This window comes from Lissotriton vulgaris, chromosome 12 (genome assembly GCF_964263255.1).
Source record: "Lissotriton vulgaris chromosome 12, aLisVul1.2, whole genome shotgun sequence".
NCBI classification, from domain to species: domain Eukaryota; kingdom Metazoa; phylum Chordata; class Amphibia; order Caudata; family Salamandridae; genus Lissotriton; species Lissotriton vulgaris.
In genome coordinates, this window is record NC_141700.1 from 676,753,273 (window position 1) to 676,777,650 (window position 24,378).

General features: G+C 44.3%; 1 protein-coding gene across 16 annotated transcripts in view; it reads right to left on the minus strand.

Annotated features, from left to right (window-relative positions):
• GSE1 (Gse1 coiled-coil protein) overlaps nt 1-24,378 on the minus strand; it is a 1,074,384-nt gene that overhangs the window by 18,867 nt on the left and 1,031,139 nt on the right. For 4 of the 16 annotated variants that reach the window (XM_086945865.1, XM_086945870.1, XM_086945874.1 and 1 more), the window contains 10 exons: nt 23,896-24,077; nt 18,772-18,969; nt 16,262-16,453; nt 14,934-15,319; nt 13,938-14,262; nt 11,533-12,125; nt 7,371-7,483; nt 6,061-6,331; nt 5,353-5,469; nt 3,150-3,533 (listed from right to left, as the gene is read on the minus strand). In XM_086945865.1, the coding sequence (XP_086801991.1) occupies nt 3,150-3,533; nt 5,353-5,469; nt 6,061-6,331; nt 7,371-7,483; nt 11,533-12,125; nt 13,938-14,262; nt 14,934-15,319; nt 16,262-16,453; nt 18,772-18,969; nt 23,896-24,077 (2,761 nt within the window). Of the gene's footprint in view, nt 1-3,149; nt 3,534-5,352; nt 5,470-6,060; nt 6,332-7,370; nt 7,484-11,532; nt 12,141-13,937; nt 14,263-14,933; nt 15,320-16,261; nt 16,454-18,771; nt 18,973-23,895; nt 24,078-24,378 lie in introns of all 16 variants that reach the window. The other 12 variants (XM_086945861.1, XM_086945867.1, XM_086945871.1 and 9 more) reach the window with 5 other exon arrangements.

The window sequence follows — 24,378 nt, forward strand, 5'->3', positions numbered from 1 at the left end:
GGCTGCCCTATCCACATGAACAGAAGGTAGCGCATCACACAGAAGCTGTCAAGCGTGTGCGCTACAGTGGCTGGGTGAGTACAGACGTGCCCGAAAGCCCCTTCTCTGGCCATGAAAGAAGCGAAAGGCAGATTGCAGGTTGCAAGGGGGCCATGAAAAGGCTCATGGGCATGGCCATAACCCTTCTGTCCTTAAAGCGCTACAGGATTGAATCAGTCTGGTCTCTGAAGAGACTGGCGCCATCAATTGGCATGTCCATAAGCGATGCTTGGACATCCACAGAAAATCCAGCCGTCCACAACCAGACGTGACATCATAATACCACTGCTGATGAAACCGCTCTGCCCAGTTAGTCGGCTGTGACTTGTCCACACCGAATCCTGAACTTCACTGCATCCATCCAATCGGCAAGAGCCGGTGGGAGTGTGGCCCGGGTCTCCTTCGGGACCGTTGGCAGCACCTGCGCAACCGTATCCCACAGAACGTGGGAATAGCGACACAAAAAAAATGTGGTGTTCATGGACCACAGTGCCAGCCTGGTGGAAGAAAACATCTACTTGCAGAAGATATCCAGCCTCATGGATTCCCTATCCATCAGTGTGGTTGGAAATGCGCCAGGATTTACGTGGGAGGTGGAGGCTTGGACCACCAAGCTCTCCGGGGTGGGGTGTTTGAAGAGGAAGTTTAGGTCCCCAGGTGCAGGGCGGTGGTGGCAGACAATCGCCCTGTTCACAGGAGCCCTATGCTGGGCTTGGGCCAAGTCCCAAACAGGACATCAGTAAGTGCGTCATTAAAAGGTAGAAACAGATCTGATGGGGACACTACTGGCTGAAGCACTTCTGTCAAGACGTTTTTCTTGACTGCCACAAAGGGCAAGCAGACGTCCAGGACCTCAGCCACCCTTCTACCCATTATTTCAAAGGAATCTACCTACTCCATAGCCACTGTAGAGGAGAAAGCATGCCAGTATCTGGAAAAGTGTCCATCCCACCAGTCTAAATTGTCATAAGGCTGGTATTCTTCGGGGTGCAGTGAACCCTCCCATTCCTCCCTAAGTCCTGGCTCATAAGAATAGGGCCCAGGCTTCGGCCTGGAAAGCACGCCTCCAGTAGGCGTTGGGCAATGGCCCTCACCACCCCCTCCGGATCTGTGTCGGAGTCAGGAATATAAATGGGGATGACACCACTAGGAGCATCGGTCTCAGGACCAGCGCCGGGGAAAGTCAAGATGGCACGACTGATGCAGATCCATATGTGGATCCCTGGGGCCCGACTGGTGTCGGAGCCACTGGAGTGGATCCAGTAAGGCGGAGACACGGGACTGGATCCAGTAAGGGCACCTCCCACACCTGCGAGGCACATCGGAGGAATCGGACCACCCAAAAATTAGGTGCACATCCTCATAAAATTCTTTAAGTTGGGCGGGGGTTGCTCCGGCTCCCGAAAAATCGGAGAGGCATGGAATCGGCCCAGGCGTCAGCTCAAACGTCAAGCCGGGCCTCAAGTGACGCTCCCTCGTCTCGTCAGCCAACGACATGAGGCCAAGTTGAAGCATGCTTTGACGCCCTTTTCTGGTGGACTCACCAGAATGGCCTACGACTTTCAGTGCGACAAGGATCTCTGACACCGCAAACTGCTCCCAGGACCTTCCTCTTGACCGGGACCAGGATCAGGATCAGGATTGTCGTGGCATCGCATATTGTGCAGACAGGAGCTTAGGGATCGCATCCTCAAGGCCTACGGGTGCATTGCATGGCAATTTGAGCAGGCCTTTGGGTCCTGGTTGCGCTTGAGGCACCAGAGGTAAACAAGGTCGGTGTCCGTCATGGACATACCGCAGTGACAGAGGTGTCGAAGGGCTTGAAGCCGACCTTCAAGGATGGCATTCTTGCCACACCAGGAGGAAATAAATCTCAAAAAACGTTTACAAAATATCCCAAAAAGTTATTCAAAATCTGCCCATGGGGTAGCTTTTCTCGGATCTGCACTGACTGGCGCGTAAAGAACTGAAGTTAGCACACTGGTGTGGCACCTAAATAGGCAACGCGCACGTCACTTCTGACATGGACGCCGCCACGCAGAGCCTAACAACGCCACCTACCAGCGTGCAGGGGTACTGCTCAAGAAAAAATTCCAGATACAGTCTGACTCGGGTGGATAATTCGAAGGTAAGGAATCTGCGACTAGAAGCCTCTATCCGATAAATGAATACAACTTGCAGTGGCATGGTTTACATTGTATATACTTGTTTTCAGGACATTTTTCAGACAAACCATAATTCCCATACACTGTGTTCCAATTAATGGGGTGTCATTGGTGTACACACAGTAATAAGACGGATTGCTCCAACAGAAAACTTTCCATTAAAAAAAACATCAGGCATATGTTGTTTATATAAATGTCCTCATGTGTAAGAGATTGTATAATAGCAAATTAAATATTAGCCCATTGTAGGATGGCGCCATTGGGGCATGTGTTTACTGAGCGATCCTGTATTATATATTTTTGTGTTACGTGACTTAAATCCGGGTTGGGGAGGATGGTTGAGGAATTAAAATTGATAAGTTTGGAAATAAGTTACCTTCCAAAAGAACAGTCCAAATCTATTGGGTTACTAGCTGTATTCACATTTGTCCCTATATTGGGCCATATCTTATTTATTGGTGACCACTGACATTGGCAACAGCTACTTCAGCAGCTGAATTGGTTTTTTTTTGGTGTTCTGTGGTGCTTTCGCCCAATGTTAAAGATGCTTCTGAATCCAGTGGTTGGTATACATGGTTTCAAGACTGCATTAATAATATGTGGGGCATTGCAGCTTTCTGTTGATGTCAAACAGTCATTAGAGATAATCCCAGGGTTTATATCCACAATTTTGAATTTAGGAGAAACCAAGACACTATCATTAAATGGTGGGATTATGCACAAAGTATGACTCTGTAATAAGATTTATGCTGCAAAAACACTTCTGCCTAATTCTGCGCACCTTTCCGCCACCAAAGATACCTTGAACTAACAACCAAGTCACTCCACAGCATCTTGCTCATCAGATTCCCATGCTCGGTTCCCGGCTAGTTCTTAGATCCTACAAATGTCCCCTGCTCACGTACCCAGCTCTTGTAATCTTCCCACCCACACCCTTGTCTTTACCTTTATGCTTTTGTAATGCTTTTTGCGTGGACTGCAGTACGGACTCGTGGAACTGATGTGCAAACTCTTCTGCAATGAAAGGCTCCCATGTCTTATGTTTCCCGTTCAGACTGTGTGATAATGGCACAGAGCTCTCCTTGGGTGGTGGGCTTTTCATGAAATTCAGTATGCTGAGGCTTTTCTTGCCAGGTGGCATATCACTTGTTTTGGCCTTTTCTGGAGCTGTTGTGGGTATTTCATTGAGTCTCTGAGGTTCTGGAGGCTTGGGCAGTTCAGGGACGATAGGCTCTGGTTTCTCCTGTACCTCTGGTTTGGTGGATGCAGGTGAAGGGATGTCGGGTTGTTTTTCAGGCTCTGTGGTGACTGATGGCATTGGCTGGTCTTCTTGTAAAAGAAAGAAAAAAAGCGTAACTAGGCTGAGCCTTACAAGCAACCACAGTCTACATACACTGACATTTCTTTGTCAAGTTTTGCAGTCTATATACACATTTAAAATAATATGAATCCAATACCCTTAAAATGGCTCCGATATGCGGGTTTTATTCCTAGAGTTGGTCACTCGTGTGATTTAACTGCGGAAAGAAAGCCTGAATAACACACTTCAGAAGGGACTTGAGAGCTAATTTCTTTCGTATCTTAGGACACTGGAGTAATTTTAGACCCCAGTCTATCCTACCTTCTCAATTACAATCAGATCTCTGTCAAGTCTCATAGGCCTCTGAACTGCAGCACCAGTACATACCTAATGCACTACCAAAAGCAGAGACGTAAGATGCGTCTGGGAAACCTTGGTCGACACGGTTATCACCTACCTCGCCTGTGTCTTTAACTAAAGCAGATCTCTGATGTTTGCAAAAGAGTTATCATAACCATAGATCTAATCCATCCACTAATTCTTAGGGGGATCAAACTAAAAAGGCATGAGCTGAAAATGACCAGACTGTTTTGATAACTAACGTCGACTGAACAAAAAACACCACAGAGAAAAATGATGCAAATGTCCCAGCACATAGGGCCTGACAGAGCTGGTGGACAGTTTACTCTTTATCCAACTTACAAGTAAATTATATACCATGGCACTTGCAATACTGCGGAAGGGATATCTATCACCTTTGAGATGGAGTAACCAGTTCGCGAAACTCTAAATCAGGACCATAAAGAACCTGCATGACTAATGTTTTGCTGTTCCGGGAGGCATGACGGGAAACCAAGGCCTGTGGGCTTCACCTTCTCATTTCAGGAAGTACAAGTAGAAATGGGGCTTGTAGATTCCAGCAAAACACTAAGAGCCCTGCTGTAGCCCCAGAAACTAGAAGCACAGCAGCACTAGCTGACAGTTCAGAGGAGAGGTGGCCTGAAAAAATTGGAGCAATTTGGTGAGAGAACTTACCAAAGTGGACCATTCATCAGCAATGCTTTGTCATTACAGGGTTTGACTATTTCGCATACATTCACCCGTCAATTGTAAGGAAACTCACTGCATGCCAATACCACAGGCAATAGACAAAGGAAGGGTTAGGTCTGCCACTAACTGCTAACCACCGCTAAGTCAGTGAGTCACTGTGAAGACCAGCATCATAGGCCCTATTAAAGTGAAAACAATTCTAATGCCCAATACCAATTACAGGGAAAGCAAGTCTTTGGACTATGGTGGAAGAAAGGAAACTATAGCACGTAATTCAGTCAGGATTGGCTGATTACAAAGGAACTGATGGATAATGTTGTGTTGAACAGGGGGGGCTTTGCTATGCACTATGGCTTTTCATGTATTCAGTACTGACAAAACAACAAAGTTCCTGATGAGTTCAGAACCAAACTAATACAGGCAGACATTCTCCCTGATGGCTCTTAAAAAGAAATGGAACAAGGTACATAAACAGATGTGCAGGGAAAGCCAGGGGCATAGTTATACATAATGGGCGCTCACAAAAGTAATTTTTGTTTAAAAATTATTTAGAAGTCGTCGGCTTGTCATCCTCTCACAGCCGCCCAAGCAGTTCACACTATCAGTAAATGTCAAGGCGTTTGAGTCCATTAAGCTGAAAGTAGCAAGACCTGCTCTTCCTCCCATTGGATAGCTGTTAGCCACAAAACCACAATTTATCCAACTTCTCCTTTATAGATTGTGAAGCCATGGGACCAGCTTTCCCATCCTTTCAATCAACATTCCAAGCCCACCAAGAATGCCCTTCTTGACACTTACCGACAGGGCTGATGTTGGGGCTCTTGCATGGCACTGGTGGTGGAGGGTCTTTCTCCTGCTCTGCTGCTGCTTGTTTTTGTTTCATTGCATGAAGCATTTCAACAAGTTTTTCTTTATCTGTCAGAAGAAAAATCAAGATCAGTGCGTGTTTGCTGGCACGTTTGCAAACGTGTAAAAGTGTGGGCCAGCGTAGCGAAAGCCATTCAACACACAGAATTGGATGGCAGATGAAGACAGCCAATTCACTCAACAATTTCTTTCTTTAGGGAGGACAGAAAACAGACAACAGAGGGCAAAAAAACAAGTTACATCCTAGACCCTAACACAGTTCTTTATTCAATACCCTCAAAGAGCAGGTCAAAGCCCAAGCATTCAACATTAACACCATTCACTATTTACACAATGACCCTTTCCACAGATACAGAACCTCAAGTCCATCTGGCCTACCTCATTTTGGTCTCTAATGTACGCGAAGGACCCGTGCCATGCCCATACTGCCCAAATTGATTCATACCGCCAAATCCTATGGGCTGTGGTAGCTGGAACTGAGTTATACTGTATAATTTTTACAATGCAATATTTTGCATTATCTATACAAAACTTCAAATAAAAATATTTTTATTTTAAAAAGATAGGTTGTTTCCTGGGAAAAATGCAGGGTCAAGTTAACTGCAATAATAACAGCCAGAGGTTCTCAGAGTAGTATACCTTTCCGCCGCTCTGTGCTGATATGAGACAAGTCAAAGATTGTAAGGAATTTTTTCTTCTCCTCCAAGTTTGGACTGCTGTTCATGTCATCGGGGCTGTAACGTGTGGAGAGAAGCAGCCGAGGGGAGGGAGTCTGCCGCTTGCTCTGGACAGTGGGAGGAGACTGGCTCCTCTCCCGCAACATCCGCCGCCTCTTCCTCCGCTTCTGAACAAGGATTTGCTCCTTCTGCTGCTGCGTGGTGAGACCGAACATCTGAAGGAACTCCACTTTCTGCGGGTTATAAAATAAAAACAGGGTGGTGATCACATACGCTTTAAGAAGACAAACGTTACCTCTACAGTGCTCTGCTGCCTTTAGGATAGGTTTCCGCTATAGAAATATCATATGCATGCAAACACTACAGAAGAAATCAATGTTTACAAAGCAACCATTGAAAGAATCTCTCTGGGCGAATTTAAGATGTGTTGATACACATGCCAAGCAATGAAATAATATATTGTGGTCTTAATTGAAAAATGTTATTTCCATTCAGCATCAACAGAGTTCATCAACTAAATATATATATATATATATAAAAAATATATATTATATATATATATATATATATATATATTTCAAAACTGTGGTTCTGTCGTGACCACAAACAGATAAGGTTAACACCATGAGTATCCAAGTTAAGTTTTTTATTGCCAACACTTTAAGCTCCGGTGTTTAACGTGTTAGCAATAAAAAACTATACTTGGCTGGTGTGCACCTTTCATCGGTTTGTGGTCACAACAGACCCACAGTTGTGGAAGCTGTGGAATTTGTACTTGTCTTCACCGACACGCAAGGTTGAACCTGTGTCGTGTGCTTGACAAGAGCGGCTTTCAATAATGCCAAGCAAGAGTCCCACATTACACGTTTTGGGTGACAGCCAAAGTCTATGGTAGTGTGCATTCCGCACAAGTTTCTCACTGTGAACTCTTCTCTTACTTATGACAGATGGATGATATTGCAGTACATGTCCACACACCAAATCCTGGCAGTGAAGCTATGTGCTCTAGAGCTGCACTGCAAAACGTGTCACGAGTGCAGCTGCCATATTTGCGCCAGAGCATCAGAAGCGAAGGCTGGAGGGGGAGCACCCGGGGCTCTCGCACTGGTCATGGACAACACAAACGTTGAAGCACCGATTACCAGCCCAGGCCGCAATGTGGCCAGCATAAATGTCTAACACACTACCTCTTTTACAAGGCTCAAGCATAATGGGTTACAAATATCTTGAAGGTATTGCATTGCAAAGTGAGATGGGTAAAGTGGATCGTACCTCCAAAGATGTGTCCAGCTTGAGTGGCGGCTGTTCGGAGACTCGTCGGAGGTGAGCTCGAACCTCTTCTTCATCACTCTCATCATAAGAATCATCCAGGTCATAGTAGTAACCTGGCATACAAAGAGTGGCGAGTTAGTGAGGCCAAAGGCAACAGAAATGGACAACTTAGTTCTAACAAGAAGGCCAAAACTAAAGTTAAAAATTATACCACCTGATCTAAAAAGAAAGCCGACAATTTGTAGTGCAAGGAAATATTAATGTTAGTCTTCGTCCGATAATAAAATACAAATTAATATAACATTTCGAAAAGCTAGGGAAAAATGTATACATATGAATTCAGATTTCCGGTATAAACTGAACAAAAACCCATCAAATAATCCCTGGAACAGCTTGGGTATAGATTTGGTGGGGCACCATTGTCATCGTCAAAAATTATGACAATCAGGAAAAAAATGGCGAAGGGCATTTAAACCATCATGTAGGTGAGTTCTCATGAACTGCCTCAGCCAATTCTTGAAATATCCACTCTTCAAACTTTGTAGAAATAGTTTGCGACCTTGGGCAAACAAATATGGGTTTAGCACAGTGTCAGAGCATGGGCTGCATTGCTTTGCAAAGTGTATAGAGAAGAACACATTCTCAGCCACTGAACTAGGCTGCGCCGCAGGATATTTCTGTGAAAGAGTACTGTTTCTAGCGGTGGGCAAGGAAATCACAAGCAACCTGTTCATGACTGCCAGGAAATCGAGGGACGACATGAGAGGTAGAATTAAACCAGTTCCATGTATGGGGCAGAGAATGGACTGGTGTGCGAGTTTAGAGGTGGTTTGAGTCAGATTCATCATTTTGAATTTCCACAATAAGAAGATAATCTCCATCAGGTCACAGATAATGGCATTTCAACACGATACTGCAGCCAAACTAGAAGGGATAGACGATAGAGGGAAGAAGCACAAAGCGATCAATTAGAACACGTTTCTTCTGCAAGACTGTTCTGACAAATGTGTCATCACAACAGTTCTTAGTGAAAGCATGCAAAGAAGACCACGTGGCAGCCTTGTAGATTCCCTACGAAAAAGTGCGTTTGGATATAATTCTAGATAAATGCATTGCATTGCCAGTACTGAGGTAAGCCTTGACTTTTTAAGCCACACTGCAACGGCACAGCAAATAGAAATGAAAACTAAACACGTAAATCCACGTGTTGTAACTCTGGGCCCAAAGCTACCTCAATTGAAATGTGATGGGACAGCACCACCTTGTGGGTATTATTAGTAGTCAAAGCAACATACAAAAACAAACACTGGCAATGCCAATAGGTCTGGCTTTAAGGGGATGTTGTATGGTCTAAGTAAATAGCATGGGAATGGTTTTGTGTAGACGAAAAGAACTGTAGAACAATATTGTTTATGTTGAAAGGTCAGGTGATATTTGCACTATAAATCTAAAGCTAAACATCCATGTGGGTTAAAGACTGCCCTACTCCCATCTGTTTTACCGGATTACCATGTCTTGTGCGCAACCCTGAAAGGTCAAGCTCAGGCTGGTAAATAAAGAAAGAAAATGATCACAGTTGTGTGGAGGGACATCACTTTTTTGTGCAAGCACACAACTTCTGGCCAATAAAACATATTTTCCTATCTTCCAACAAATAGGCAGACCCAAAGCCCATCTCTAAAGATGCTCACCCAATTGTCAGGCGAAAGCTGTGCGGTCAAGCCAGACCATACAAAAACAGAGGCGGCTGGCATGCAAGCACACTCAAGTTCACTATTACTACCCAAATGTAAGAATCCGGCATTCCTCTCCGATCCTACATATTTACGTAGTAAACCATAAGGAGTAGAATACTTCAAATTGGGAACCACCAGGGTGTATTCCGATGACAAGAACGCTTATGTATATAAACGGACATTTTGGAAGTGATCCATGGAATCTTTTAAAGGAGGAAACAAGGGAGAATCTAGCAGTAAGAACATGACAGCATTATATCTTGAAAATCCTGGAAAGAAAAGGAATAAGGTATTATAGATTCTGTCTACTGCAGTTTCCAATGTCAAGGAAAGAAAGAGGTGGGACTGAATAAGACTCGTGTGTTTCAGACCATGGAAAGAGCACAGATCAAAAAAATCCAAAACCAATACACTTTATTTATATATAATTTAAAAAAGCTGCCCGGCTTAGCCAATAATATATCTGATCAAATAATACATGCAACACTACCAATTTGATACGTTTCAACTTAAAGGTTAAATGCATCTAAATTAGCAAAATGTATGCATTTTTCAAGTAAGGTGTAAAATATTAATATTCTGGTTAAAAGAAGAACTGGCTTGACAGCACCGTACAATACAAAAGCAACTGCTCCACTTAGGCATGCGGTATCCCTACAGGATTTAGCTAAATGGAGAGAGAGCCTGCAGGTCAGGGAACCCTGCTAGGGATGCATGCATGGGTGCTAATATTAATGCACGACACAATTTTGATGTAGTCTCGATAAATAAGAACTTGGGTATCTGGACAAAGTTCAAAAAGGTTCCAGACTAGCCAATTCCTGCAAGGATAGGGGGGTGGCGACCCTAGTGGAAAAAAACCTGCTCAGGACCAGTAACAGCCTAGCCACAGTAAGGACGCGAGGAGGTCAGCTGAAGCTGGAAAAACAATCCATGCATAGCTAAGGCTAGGGAAGTGTGATGGGAAGGTTGGCGAGACTATCCAACTTAAAATAATTTCATCCAAAATTACAGACAACTACCACTTATTGTTAGGGGGACAGACAGTGGAGTCCAATGAAGGATCCGTAGAAGGAGGGGCTCTCCATGAAAACAATTCGGGATGAGCTAGGAGCACTCCGACTGCAAAAGAGCTGCTGTTGCGGCTATTTTGCAAGGTGGGATTTAGAACAGGAGGCCTACATGGCTTCAATACTTATCCTCTGGTCCCATTTGCCATACATATGGAGGACCGTGATCAATATGAATAATTTTTCTTTACCACTGATGAAAAAAGAACTAAAGTCCAATTTGGCACCAGCACCACTAGAAAATTATCTCTGCGATGCAAAACTGGCATCAGACTGAGTATTATCAAGGAAGACAGTTAGTTCTATATGAGCATAAACAAGTGAATGCACACATTCCACATCCAGACCATCTTGGGTACTGAAAAAACAAATATAAAATGGTGGTCCATATTGGGACATTGTGGGTTTATGGTTAACGTCGTAGTGAGTCCTTATGACTGCACCTACGGTCGATGCTGATGCTTTAGAAAAAAAGATCCAACTCTGGACCCACCCACTGTCTGGCGAAATAATGCATAACATGTGAATCTAGAAGTGGCTCATGCTGCAAGAAGAAGATAATCAGTTTCTCAGAAGTCGCCTTGAATGATTGGCCAAATGTGCATTGACCGAATCAGATATTGAGTCCAAGCAGGAGATGAGCTGCAATATTTTAGATCATCTGAAGTTTGGCATTCAAGTTGGTGGGAAGGCCAAAGTAAAAGGCATTCCCGCTGTCCGATAAGGAGCAAATGAAGGTTTGTGTCAGCAGTCTCTTGCCACAAGACGCTGGGATAGGAGAGATTAAAGAGAAAAAAAAAAGACTCCTAGATTACAAGCCGAATTCTCTGGAATTTGAAAGGCCCCTGGTTCTCTACGTCAAAAGATTGTGGCCGCAAATAATACTTTTCTAGAGCACTTCAAATCTGGTTGAGAACTATTTGGACTTATAACGTACAGAAGTCAAATCAGAATTTAGCTAGGATTTTGAGGAAGTATCGTTAACAAAACACAAACACTTTCTATCACATTAATCACTCAAGAGGAGCAGGTAGTAGTGGCAGAAGCATGGTTGCAGGCACTGACATTTTTAGGTACCCATATTAAGTCTCTCAGAACCCAGCAACAGAACACCAAAAAGCAGCAAAAAGTAAATCAATTGAAGACAAACACATAATTGTAAAATTCAAACCAGAGACAACTACTCCTGCATGTGTCCCCATAATAATATATAACTCTGAAGTTCTGTACCAATAAACGAGAACAAAATATAAAGACAAAACATAGGAGGGATTCCAAGCGGATTTGTTATCTTCTGGAGTCATAGAACTCCCAATGATGGAAAATGAAAGGGCCAGCTGGAAACACATGCCTTACCTTTCTCTCTAGCTTCTCTCCGCTTCCTCCCTTCCAGGTCCAGTTTACTGACCAGCCTGCGGTGCTGCTGCAGAAACTCATCGAAAATATACATAGGGTCTTGAGACTTTGGCAGAGGGTGCCGGTAGGGCGCAGTAGGTTTGTGGGTTATAGGCATATCAAACTGCCCAGTCTGTGACATGGACGCCCGTTGCTGGCTGAGGATGCTCTGAGTAGACTTTTCCAGCTCAGCCAAGAACGGCCCATGAGAGTAATTATTGTGTTCAAAAGACCCAGGCTCCCTGATTGGCTGATATTTCTCAAGTAATTCCCTGCGCCTGGCAGCATCGTCAAACTTCTCGGAGCAGTGACCCCGCTCCACTTTCACCAGAGGAATGACTTGTCTGCTGGTCTCAAACTGAGACGTGTGCGTAAGGTGCGAGACACTATCCTGAGTCCGCCGCGAATCCGTAGGAGTCTCGATCAGGGAAACAGGGTTCCAGAGGGAGGTTGGCGTAGGCTGGTGTTGGGGTTTGGGAGAGATGAGAGGTGGTGGACCTCCAAAGTGCACGCCTTGATCTCGGCAACCTGGTTCAAGGCGATTAGGTCCAGATCTGTAAACAAAAAACCTAAGTATAGTCAAGAAACCACAGGAGAATAATTTTATACAGAACAACATATAAAGACAAAACTCAGTCAGGACCAAAGACCACCAGAAACCAGGAAGCTTGAATGACCTTAATTACTGTAGGTCAGGGGTCTCCAAACCGGTCCTGGAGGGCCGGATCCATGCCAGATTTTCAAAATTACTACATGTATCTCAATGGGGATATCCAAAAAATCTGGCATGGATCCGGCCCTCCAGGATCGGTTTGGAGACCCCTGCTGTAGGTTAATTTGTATGTTCTGTTAATAAAATGTACTGAGCGCACGAATACCCAGAGGGGTCTTGGCCCTGAAGAATATTCGTAAGCCCGTAACAGAAGTAACCAAATTCTGAAATAACCATGTTTTGAGACCCTTTCTATAGGAGGCAAGTGAGCTCGCAGCTCTGATCTCATTTGGAAGCTTATTCCATCATTTAGCTGTGCCGTAAGAAATGCTTCGGCCTCCCCAACTGGAGGTGCGAATCCTCTGAATCATCATAAGTCTGGCGCCAGTGGATTGTAGTCGTCTGGCAGGATGGTATCAGGAGAAGAGGTTTTTGAGAAACACTGGTCCAGTATTAGTCAAGGCTTTATATGCTAAGCATAGCGATTTGAACGTGATACGAGGCGCCACAGGAAGCCAATGGAGTCTCCGAATTTCCTTAGAGACTGACTCATACTTAGGGTTATTAAATAAGAGTCTTGCGGCTGCATTTTGTACCATCTGTAGCATGGAATTTCAAATTTTGTAATACTACACATAATATGGTACATAAACAGTCTATCATCAGAGTACTAGATCCCAACCACAACAGTCTCTAGACACTGAAAAAGCTTTATTGCAGCACAATTCAATGGTGGTCGTCTTCTTGATTGCAGACGGATTCAATGCTCAGCTCACCCATTTGAGCTAAAACCTGCACCTCTATAAATACAGAACCCTGTAGTGATGGCATCAACCCAGGGAGCCACCAGTTTTTTAACATAAAATAGTAGAAGCAGGTGGTAAACACAATGTAGAAAAACCAAAAGGAGAAAGGTCCAGAGTGGAGCTACCCGGGATGTAACAACTATATTATTCATGCACTGAGCTTCAGGACAAGAATACAAGGCTTCACTGAAAAGAGAGATAAATTCAGTTGAGTAACTAAAGTAATGCACTCTTGAAGCATAAGATTGTAGGTACCATGCCTCAGAATCAGGGGTCTGGATTGTTGCCCTATTAGTTTCATCTCAGGGCCTTTTCCTGCAAAGGTGGAAGCCCTCTGCAAAGCATCTGGACTCCAACACCAACACTAATGTCACAGGTGGAACTCTTGGAATTTTGCCTCCATGCAAGTTCAGTCTAAATGTGGCATGGCGGTTGTGTTGGTACTGCTGCATCTGAGATGTCTGCAGGAGAGGCGCTAGTTGTGCTCTCCCACAGTCATCAAGTCTCTACAGGTTGCATTATCAGTTGCCCAAAAAGACTGGTAAGGCGAAAAGGAGCTTTTCTAAATGGCATGTGCCCCTTGAAGACCAGTAGTACTGGGAGGCCAGTTAGAAATGTCTACAGTAATGAGACTGGCAGTTCCAATCTTGATGGTCTTCTAGGAGGTACAGGCTTGTAAGGAAATCTCATAATTTCTACACCAGTCTCTTTGGCGAGGTCATGACTGCCAAAGTATCGACCGAGTCTGCAGCCATTACCCACTGCTTCACACCTCAGTAAAAAGCTTAAAAGCCAACAATCAGAAGTGGGTTGGTTTGTTACTTAAATACTACAATGATGCACCATACCTGAGGTTTTCTGGCCTGAGCTCAATTTCTGGTTGACTTTGGGGCCGACCAATGTCCAGGTGCTGCTCCAACACCTGCTGCCTGAATTCAGACACCTGGTACTGTCGGTCCTCCTTCTCCTGTCGGAGTCGCCGCTGCCTTGCAAGCCATTTCTCCTCCTCCTGGGTTCGCTGTACCAGGAGCGCAGCTGCGGCACTGCTCCCAAGAGGCGGGAAACCTGCATGGTTGGTTATGAGGCTGGACACAGAGAGGTGCGAGGCTGGTGATAAGAGCTGGGGATGCTGGGCCGCTTTCGGAGCTTGCAGTGCAGAATCCTTCAGTGCTTCTGAAGAACAAGAATAAATAAGGAATGATGCCACTGGGGCAGGAAGAAAACTGCAACATCTGATGAAGTCTGCAGCCAGATGTAGCGGACAATAGGTGGCAGCCGAGAAGCAATGCAATTGGCGGCAGAGAAGCACCACAAGGCAGCCACAAAGGGGAGCAGAAACAGAGGCAACAGCATCAAAGAAACAATTGCAACAACACTGAAGAAATATGGACAGCAGCACAGGTAGAATCAGGGAAGCTCTTACAGAGGACAGCCAAGATCCAATGTTTAATCCAATGCTGGACAGAATTCCAAAGAATACCAAAATGAGCTCAAGCAAGGGGAGATTGCGTGTCCTTCATTCTTCTCTTCCCACTGCCAAAGAACATGGAACAGTGGCAACAACGGGGAAGCTAAATCCCATTATTTTTCCTTCTCTAAATGAATGCATGAAGTAAACACAAGTATAGAGCCATTGGAGACAGCTTTTAGGACAAGCCATTCATGCATTTCTAAACCAGCGCTACTAAGAACTTCAAAACACAATACTGATGCGCAATACTACAGCTTATAGTTTCATCTAAAAACACATCCCTGATTAGCCATTTATGGACTGGAATTTTAGTGGTCAAATGAGCCTATCCACACATGCCTATAGTATCATGTTGATAAATGAGAAACTGCACCTGGACGAGTCGGCGTCAGCTGCTCGGGTGGTTTCACCTTCTCTTCCGTCTGGAGACCCCTCTGCATGTGAAGTTCTGCCTCTGGTAGGAACTGGGCTTCCAATGACCGCACCATGTTTAACTCCTTTTCGCGGACTCGCTCCCGGTGTCTCTCTATTTCACGCTCACGCTCGCGCTCGCGATCCCGCTCTCTCTCCCTCTCTCTTTCCCGCTCCTTTTCCCTCTCCCGCTCCTTTTCCCGTTCCAGTTCCTTCTTCTCCCTCTCCCGCTCCCGTTCACGCTCCTTTTCACGCTCCCGGTCTGCTTCTCGTTCTTTTTCCCGTTCTCGCTCCCTTTCCCGCTCTCTCTCCCGCTCTCGCTGTCTCAGCTCCTCATCCATATGAAGCCTAGAAGGATAAAGGAGATAGTTAGGCTTGTTCTGTTCTCTGCAACAATCTCCAAATTCTATTAAAGGTTGTTTAATCATCAAAATAAAATGATGCTTAGCTAGAGTGGAGCACACTCTAGAAATTGGGAGAATTTCCAACTTTTGTTCAAAGGGAATGAACAATCTCAGACATTTACCAATGCATGCCACCAGTTCACTTAACAAAAACGGTCTCTTAAGCCAGGCAATTGCTATACTTATCACACAAAATCCAAAAGTCCACTACTGTAAAAGGTTTTCACAAAGAACTCTACCACACAACTTCAGGATTTTATGGAACATCATGCAAGAATGGGCACCTGGCAATCTGGTTTAATCAATGTTAGCACACAAAAGTAGAACATTTTTAACAGAAGCATATGAATTCTCAGTAGATCATGTCATTAAATCTAGACTTGATTTTCTAATAGGTGCTAGATCAAACTAGTCTAAAAATAAAAGTAATCCAGAACACAGCGGCCAAATCATCTGCCTAAGATAAGGCCAAAGGCTGCTTTAAACTACTGACTCAACACATCCCTTCTGTGGAAAGACCCCTGCTCTAGTAACAAAAATGCCCACTCCTCCAGCAGATAAAAGGGCCTCAGCAGGAAGGACATCATTTTCAATTTGTTCAGATATGGATAACATGCGGAACAGCCTCAAGAAAGCCCAAAGACTTTTTTTTGGTGTTCGGATGCTTAATAAAAGATGATCTATAACCACCGTGTCCAAAGAGAGCCTTGCAGAAAGAAAAGCTTGATGCTACACTTTGCATTACAAGGCAGCATATGATCTGCGAATGAGAATTCCAATAGTAAAAAATGTCTTCAAACGTAAATAGTAACTTCTTTCCTTTAGTATCCCCAACAGAGACCCAATCTTTACACCCAACAATGCTACAGAGTGCGGAACGACTTACCTCTCTGCTACTAAGCTGGGCATACGGTCAGACTGCAGGGCGGAGAGAGAAGAGTGGGACAGCTCTGCAGGATACCTCACTCCCGACAGGTGAAGGTGCATTGCTGAGTGGTGCAAAGGGCCGAGCGAACCAGGAGGTGCAATTGGATAAAACGGGGACCTCAGGGCAGAGAGGCAGTAGGAGTCATCCATCCTGAAGAGAGAAACAACAGACAATGAATGCACAGAATATATCACCTCATCATTTCTCCAAGGTTCCTTGATGGTAACGGTTTAATGCGCTACAGCAAAGGAGGGGAGGATTGTAGCCACAAAACTTGGGATCTCTACTTTTGAAGCACGCTGCACACACAAAAATGACAGAAGCAGTTCAAAACCATATCAACAGCGTAACACTTTGGCAGGGCCCAAAAAGCAGCATGGGAGTTGTTGATTATACAGGCAGCATCCTAATGTATGCATGTGGTATTTGTATAGCATAAACCTAGTTGTAAAAAAAACAACAACAGTGCTGTAGAAAGTCAAAGGGAAGCAGACTGGTAACGAGTAATAGGAGTGGTAAACAGTTAATGGATTGGCACTGCATTGTGATGTAGTGTGCTTAAAATAGGTGTCTCCCCAACTCTTTCCTTAATTGGAGCAGCTTTGGGGTTGTCCTTAACCTCTTGGCTGCTAGGCGTTTTCCCGCTGTGTGCTGGAAAATGCCATTTTAGTGGCACTATGACGAGCTCAGCTCGTCATCAGCACACGACACCCGTGGGTGATGACGAGCTGAGCTCGTCATCAGCATCGAAAGGGTTAAGGGTGCAGAGATGTTCCAGGTCATGGGTGCATAGATGGAAAGTGAAGTGGTAAGTTACTTCTGTCTAACTGCAGCTCTCCAGCATTATCAAGCATAGATGTCCACGCTTGTGTAATTCTCCATAGTCCGTATAGTACCACTAGCTGACGAAAGGGAATGAAAGATCAAGGACTAAAGAAAGTTTTTTTTCAAAAGCTCCCACCACATGCCCAGAGAACACAACATACAACCCTGGACGTTGGGGATGGGATATAAGGTTTTCTTCATCTCATATCACATACTCCTCCTTCTAACTTGTTGTCTCAGTTTCTGGAAAGAAGAAAACCAAGCTGAGAAATAACAGAGATGTAGTGATAGCAAGGCTTAAAGGAAGCAAGTTGCAATGGTTGTGTTGACCGAAACAAAAAGGTCAAGGCTCCTGCAAGAAACAAACAGGGATCATTGCTTCCATGAACTATGTGCAGTTGTCCAACTGGACCTAGAACAGATTTCCTTGACCAACACATGGTTCGGAAAGTCACAGGTGTCAACTATGATCTGGAGTCATGTACATGGGATCTGTGTGTGATCTAGGCCCTTTTGTATTTATGTTAGCAAATGATGTCTTGGAACATTGTCCAGGGGACTTCAGATAAGTAAATTGGACCTATCTTCACCTCACAGACTACCATTGCCTCATTGGGTTTGTGCATTAGCACTGTCAGAAACAGATTAGGTTATTGTAATGGCTGAAACATACCTTCTAGGCAAAGGATGAGGCATGCATTCATCCTATTAGGGGTGTTCTGCAGGAACCAATGGAAAACAGATTTCTCACAGCACTTGAATCACAGACTTTGTCAGGATTTGTGTTTAAGACACACTATCGACAACAGGAGCAAGAGGGCATGCCTCTTCGCAACTCTTCCGAGGCTTTTGTTTAGACCCTCGGAATCAATGTTGTAGATTGTACAGAGAGCTGATACCCTAAGGTCTGTCCGCTGTATACAAATGTAATAAACAAAACAAAATGAATAGCTGGAATGAGTAGGACAATAAAACATTTTGCAAAAGTCAACCTTAATCGAGATAACCTCACAGACGAAAAGATACTAGTGAAAGGGAGCAGGGTCTCAATATATCCCATACAAGTTACAGATCAAGGGAGAGAAAGAGTATAGGAAAAATAGCAATTTGAGTGCTTTAAACCCACAAACTAAGCACCAAAATAAATAAAAGAACACAGTAGGGCAGAAATACCTCCATAGAGGAAAGCAAAGAGCAGAGAAACTAAAGTTCAAGAGGTAATCGAAGAGTCGAAGAGAAGAAAGACGAGCAAACACCTACTGAGGATGGAAGGAAGGAGTCCGCACTGAAGCCTTGACAGCTTCAAAGCGAACCGTTAATCAAGCAAATTTACAATTGTTTGGAATGTAGGAAGGCAGTGACCAAACAAAACCAGACAGGCTGTTTTTTTAAGAATAACATGTAGCAGTTTTGGTTGGATGCCCCTAAGTGGGAGGGTGACCAATCCAGATCTTGAGGATTTTCTTCTTTTGTGAATGTATATTGTCACTTAAAGCCAATATTGGGGTTGGCGGTGCATGAGAAATATCATCCGCAGGTTTACAAATGGAGAATCTAGTTTGAAGGAGAGGGAAGAGGATGGTAGGAAAGGTCTTTACAAATGCAGACTCATTTGCATATGGAGTGGCAGGGGAATGTCTCACCTGAAGGCGGGATGGGGGAACGGATGATGGGCCATGTAGCCGGGATGATAGTAGGCTGCAGCAGTTGCCGGGTCCAGGCTGAGCTGAGGCATGGAGGGCATCCGTAGATCCTCTGCGGTAGGATAGGGCCGGAAGCTGCGGAGGTACTCCTCGGTAATGGCATTCGGAGGGACCATATGGTGCATGGGGCGCTGGAGGCTGCTGGAGGCAAAAGGCTCATCAATAACACTCATTAGTGACACAACACATCGGAGAAGCAACACTCTAATCCATCAGTAGACTCCGTGGAGGCCACCTGCTACAGGCCACAGCGCGCAGCCACATGCAGCTTCTTAGGGCCGGGCAGCTGCCGACTGCGACGCCTCACACTAAGCAAGCACCATCTTAATGTATTTATTTAAGAAGTTTTATATAGCGCTGCCTGACCCGAGGGTATCAGAGTGCTTTACAACAGATACATTGCAGAGAATCACAACAACAACAAAAACAATTAGCAGTGAAGGTCGATGGTGGGGAGATCTGATTTGGAGTCTTGGGCACAAGGAGGGGTCTGCTTTCCCGCTCCAACTGCTCCTATTGGTTCCCTAGGGAGCGGTCGGCGCCCTCTCATCTCCACCAACCATGCCAAGAACACATGAGGGCTCTTTGGTACATCACAGCTCCCTAGATTCCACAATCCTCCTCCCGAAATCAGAACTACCCCCTCGATCGCCATATTCAAAGAAGAAGTCCTACGGGTTGCTCCTGAATAGCTACTTGCAATATTAGTCCTGAAGCCACCCAAACATTCTGCACTTCCTGTTTGCAACACTGTTTTGTAATGTTCTACAATGTATTGGATACTGTGGTGCACCTCCCATGTCCTGGGCTTTTCTTCATTCTTCTCCTGGTTATATTGCTGGCTTTCATGTACAGAGCTCTGATACCAATGTTCACTCTTCCATGATTCTCCACGAGTAGCTCTTCTACTCATCTCATAACTCTTCCCTCACCTGCGTGGTGTCCCTCACACTCCCAAACTCTGTTCCCTTCTCCAGGCCTCATGCTCTCCCCTCCCAATTTCCTTTTCATGCTCTTAACTTGGCCTCCTGAAGCTCCCTCTGGCTTGTCACTCTTCCAAATTTCCAATGCACTCAATTTAATTTGTGTTCCTTATCTACAACCAATATTCCCTGCCCCTTACATTCAGTTCACTTGCCTCAAATGTACATTATTTCTAGTCTACTCTAACCTCATACCAGCCACTCCCTCCACGCAAGGGCGTTATAACCAGAGACACTGGAATTATGCAATTGCGCTGCTGCTGCAATTTTCGCATAATGGACTTGCTTCATTTGCCACATAATCCTTCTCTGCTGCATATTCTGCTGATTTGAACAAAAAAAAATAGTTTCTATCTCAAATGGTTCAAAGTTCATAAAAAACGCTGCTTGTTGCTATATTAGGACGTTAAACTGGTACAAATGAGGTACAACAAATGCCCAGTGTTAACAAGTGTAAAAATGGAAAAATAATCAAGTAATACGATCAGAAAATATGCCGCCTAATATGCTTTTTCTTGCCGCATAATTTACTCAACCATGCCGCAAAATTTGGCCCTCCCCTGCCACATAAATCCAGCGGCCCTGGCTATAACATGCATTTTCACAGGCCTCCACTTAATTCCACCCCTCACCGGCTCTATCCGTGCGGTACTTGGCCTGATCGTCCCTTCAACCAGCCTGATGACCCACTGGTTCCCGGCCATAAGGGCACTTTGCCCCATTCATGCTCATCATTTGCCTTTACCCCCTTCATGCCCTTCCCTCTCCCCCCTCCACACTGCTCTTCTGGTCCCCTTCACTCCATCAGCACCAGACTCAGCACAACAGCTGTCGGCAAGCTTAGGATATTCCTCCGCGGACGCTCCTTCCAGATGCCGGCGGTAGCCGAAGCCAGCCTGCTCGGAGGTTATTACCCGAGAATCCCCCGGGCCCCGGAGCGAGCGTGGATCTCGTCCTGTCAGCGGGTAGAAACTGCGCTCATAAAAGTCGGAAAGGAAGCAATAGGCGGCTTCTTTAAATAGAAGTCAGACATTTTCCAACATCTGGGCAACATTCATAGAAGACCATTTTGGTTTTATAGGTGGCTTTATCTACACCTGCACCAAGGAGCAAGTGTTGTGCTTTGGAAAAGTCTAATGAAAAGAGTCTACTTATGACACTCTTAAGTGCAGGAAGGCCCCCCCACCCTTCCTGCACAAAAACAATCCTACTTGCAACGCAGGCACCAGTGCACCATGGTGGTAGGGTGGATTTGTTGGTGCTAAGCTACCAAAAGGGCGCCAGCACAGAGGAAAAGACAAGAATGCGCTATTTTGCCTTAAATGCGGTGCATTACTGTCCTTTCCCTTTTGTGCAGTAAGGTGACTTGCTGAGCTGCACGGTGGGACTTTTTCATAAATTGGGCCATATTTCTGTACAGTGTACATTGGTGTAAAGAAGGAACATGGATTGAAGATTACCCCTTTATGGGATTACCCCTTTACGGGTTTGCTTTACCTCAACTCCAGTACCTGAATATTCCTCTCAGCTTAGCATTTATTGTGAACCAAGAGATGTCCTGAATCGAATCTTTCAAACATCACAAGCCCTCGCTGCAGCAGATAAATTTAGGTTTTTAAACGTATATGGTCCTGAGGAAGGTGGTACTAAAGAAATCATAATCCACTGAAATGTGCCAACTGTTTTCCGCTGTATCTTCCACAGGAAATGTTGTGGAAAAGATGAAAAGTTTGTAATTTCCTTAAGTAGGGGCTATGTGCTTTTTGGCATCTGGATTCTGAGTTTCATGGAATGTGGGAGTTGTGTTTGGCTGCGATGTCTGAAAGTAGTGACAGTGCGTCTTGTGTGGAATAGATAATTGAATAATATAAGGAAAATATATATATATCCATAAGGGAGTAGCCAGAAAATTTAAATACCCCCTACATGAACGACGAACCATTCCTCTAATCATAAAGCACGTGAAGTGGGCAAACCTGACACTCCTTAGAAGAGATCCCCTCATACTTCTTTTCTTCCATCCATGCATCCTTTCACACTTTCAACTACTAATTTCAATCTATTCATTCATCCACCTGTCATTCCCTTCACCTTTTCATCCCTCTTACTTTCTTCCATCCACACATCATGTCACACTGTCATATATCCAGCCTGCATTTCAACCTTCCACTCAAATATATAAATTATTCCATCCATCTTTTCATTCATCCATCCTTCCACTATTCCTTCACCCATCAATTCACTCATCTTCCAATCTTTCCATTCATTCACCTTTTCACCTAGCGATCCTTTCACTCTTCCATCCATCCTCCTGGCACCCTTTTATCTATTCTCCATTTAAACTTTCCATCTTATCTCCCTTCCACTTCTCCATCCAAGCACCCTTCAATTATAACTTTCTCCTTTTCTTCCTTTCTTCTTTTCACGTTTTCTTTCCTTACACTCTTCCTTACTATTCCCATTCTATTTTACTTCTACCTACCCATCTTGATTCATCCATAATTTTCCCCCTCTTACCTTTTCGCTCATGCTTATTTCTCAATTTGACTCCCACTCTTTGTTTTTCCCTATTCTCATCTTTCTTCATTTTTTGTTTCCTTCACTGGCCACATCCCTCTGTTATGGTTTTCACCAACAGTGACATTTATGGGAATTTAGTCTTCCCACAAATAACAAATCAATGTTATAGTGGGACACAGTTCACCAGCCCTCTGAGCCAAAAGGCAGCCCCGGCTTAAGCTGCTAGAGTGGGAGGTTCCCTACGCCTCCGTATTTCTATAATGAATTGTTAAATGGTAGCAATACTTTTGTACAAGAAATATATTTAATAATAAAAAATCTTCTTTTTGTAACTTTAGTGTCTTGTAGCATGGATCACTGATAGATTAATTTTCTAGAGCAGGAATACAGGTTGAACAGGAGTTTGTGGTATCTTTTTACATGACCACACTCCATGAAAATGCAAAGAGGGTACAGGAAAATGCCATAGATGTCTTTAATATACAATGTATCCGACAAAGGCCCACAGGTGACCACTTTCAATACATTTTGACATTTGTTCCCTGAGCCCCCCTCGCGTCCTCGTATTGTCCAGCACAGACACAACAGCCACCTCTAGTTCTGAACCCAATTTTGGAGCTAACTAAGAGATACAGTGAAAACTCCAAATACAGCATGGGTAGCAAGAATGAAAAACACCCAGAACCTCAAAGACAGCAGACCAAAGCACATACTCTCATTCAAAACCTGAAAGCGCGTTACACAACCAGTAATATTAAAAATACAGTAAGCTTCAGAGCTAGTTCTGAGCCCAAAAGAGACTGGGGGTGAGAAAGAAAACATTCTGAGGATCACACACAAGAGGAGGGGTCAGGCTTGCAAACACAATGAACTTTTTTTACCCCCAAAAGTAGATAATTAGTTTACTGGACAAAGGAAACACCAGGTCAACTTATTCTACCTTGACTGAAGCAATTCACGTGCTACTTAAAGTACTCAAGCGAAAGAGGTAAGCTTTAAAAGCAAATATATGGTAGAATGGATTAATGATGGTGTAAGACAACGCAGTAAGCGAGTAACCATCAATGGTAGAGCATTTGGCTGGCAGAAGACTGGGTCTCCAACGTAGAAACATGAGGCGACGAGGCATGCCACACTTTCAAGAAAATGACTGACTGGTTCAATAAAATTCATCTGATGTTGATGAACTCAAATTCTGGCCTCCATCCCACTCTTATGGACAAAGGAAGGACGACTACACAGTTTGGATTATTTCTGGTGTCCTTCTGGGGTTTGGAATTGATCTACGGGTATGTTTTACAAACACATTCAGAGGGACCACAAAGATAGCTTCTGCAGAGTTTAGCAAATGCATCAGATGTAATCTACAATAATTAAACCAAATGGTACATAAAGAATATTAGAGGGCAGAGTAGTTACAACACTGATTTATAAAGTTCAACGACTGAGGTTGTTACGCCAATCGGATTCAGAAACACGAAATAAAATAAAAAGTGATAATAAAAAAATAAAAAGTGTTGAATGAATTCCTGGCAGTCTTCGCGTTCTGGGGAAAACTTACTTCAAGGGTGGGAACCGGGAGTCCTGCACTACGCTGTTCGGCGGGATTGCAAAGGAGTACGGTGAAGCCAGCAGGTGTGCGGGAACCGAAGAACCTCCCGCCTTGTCCTGTGGGAGCGGCTGCTCGGCAAGCATCCGGTCCCTGCTGCTACTGCTGCTGCTGCCTCTGGGTCCATGGTCAGGCTGCAACAGAAAGAGAAACTGATGTAGCACCCCAGCAACAAGGTAACCCACAGCCCAGATGGAGTCCAGAAAACAGTACAATGATCCAAACAGATTGAAATCTCAACTTTTTAGTTAGGAGCAGCAAATATGGCACTTTGAACAAGGCACTTGGTTATCAAAATTGAGAAAAACAATCAATTTATGAAGAGCAAGAAAGTAACATTTACTTTCACATAATGAGAGAAAAAAAGGCAGCAGCCTAGGGAATTCCACATTTTGAGTTAATTGCATGCTAGTGTTCACCAGTCACCAATGTCTG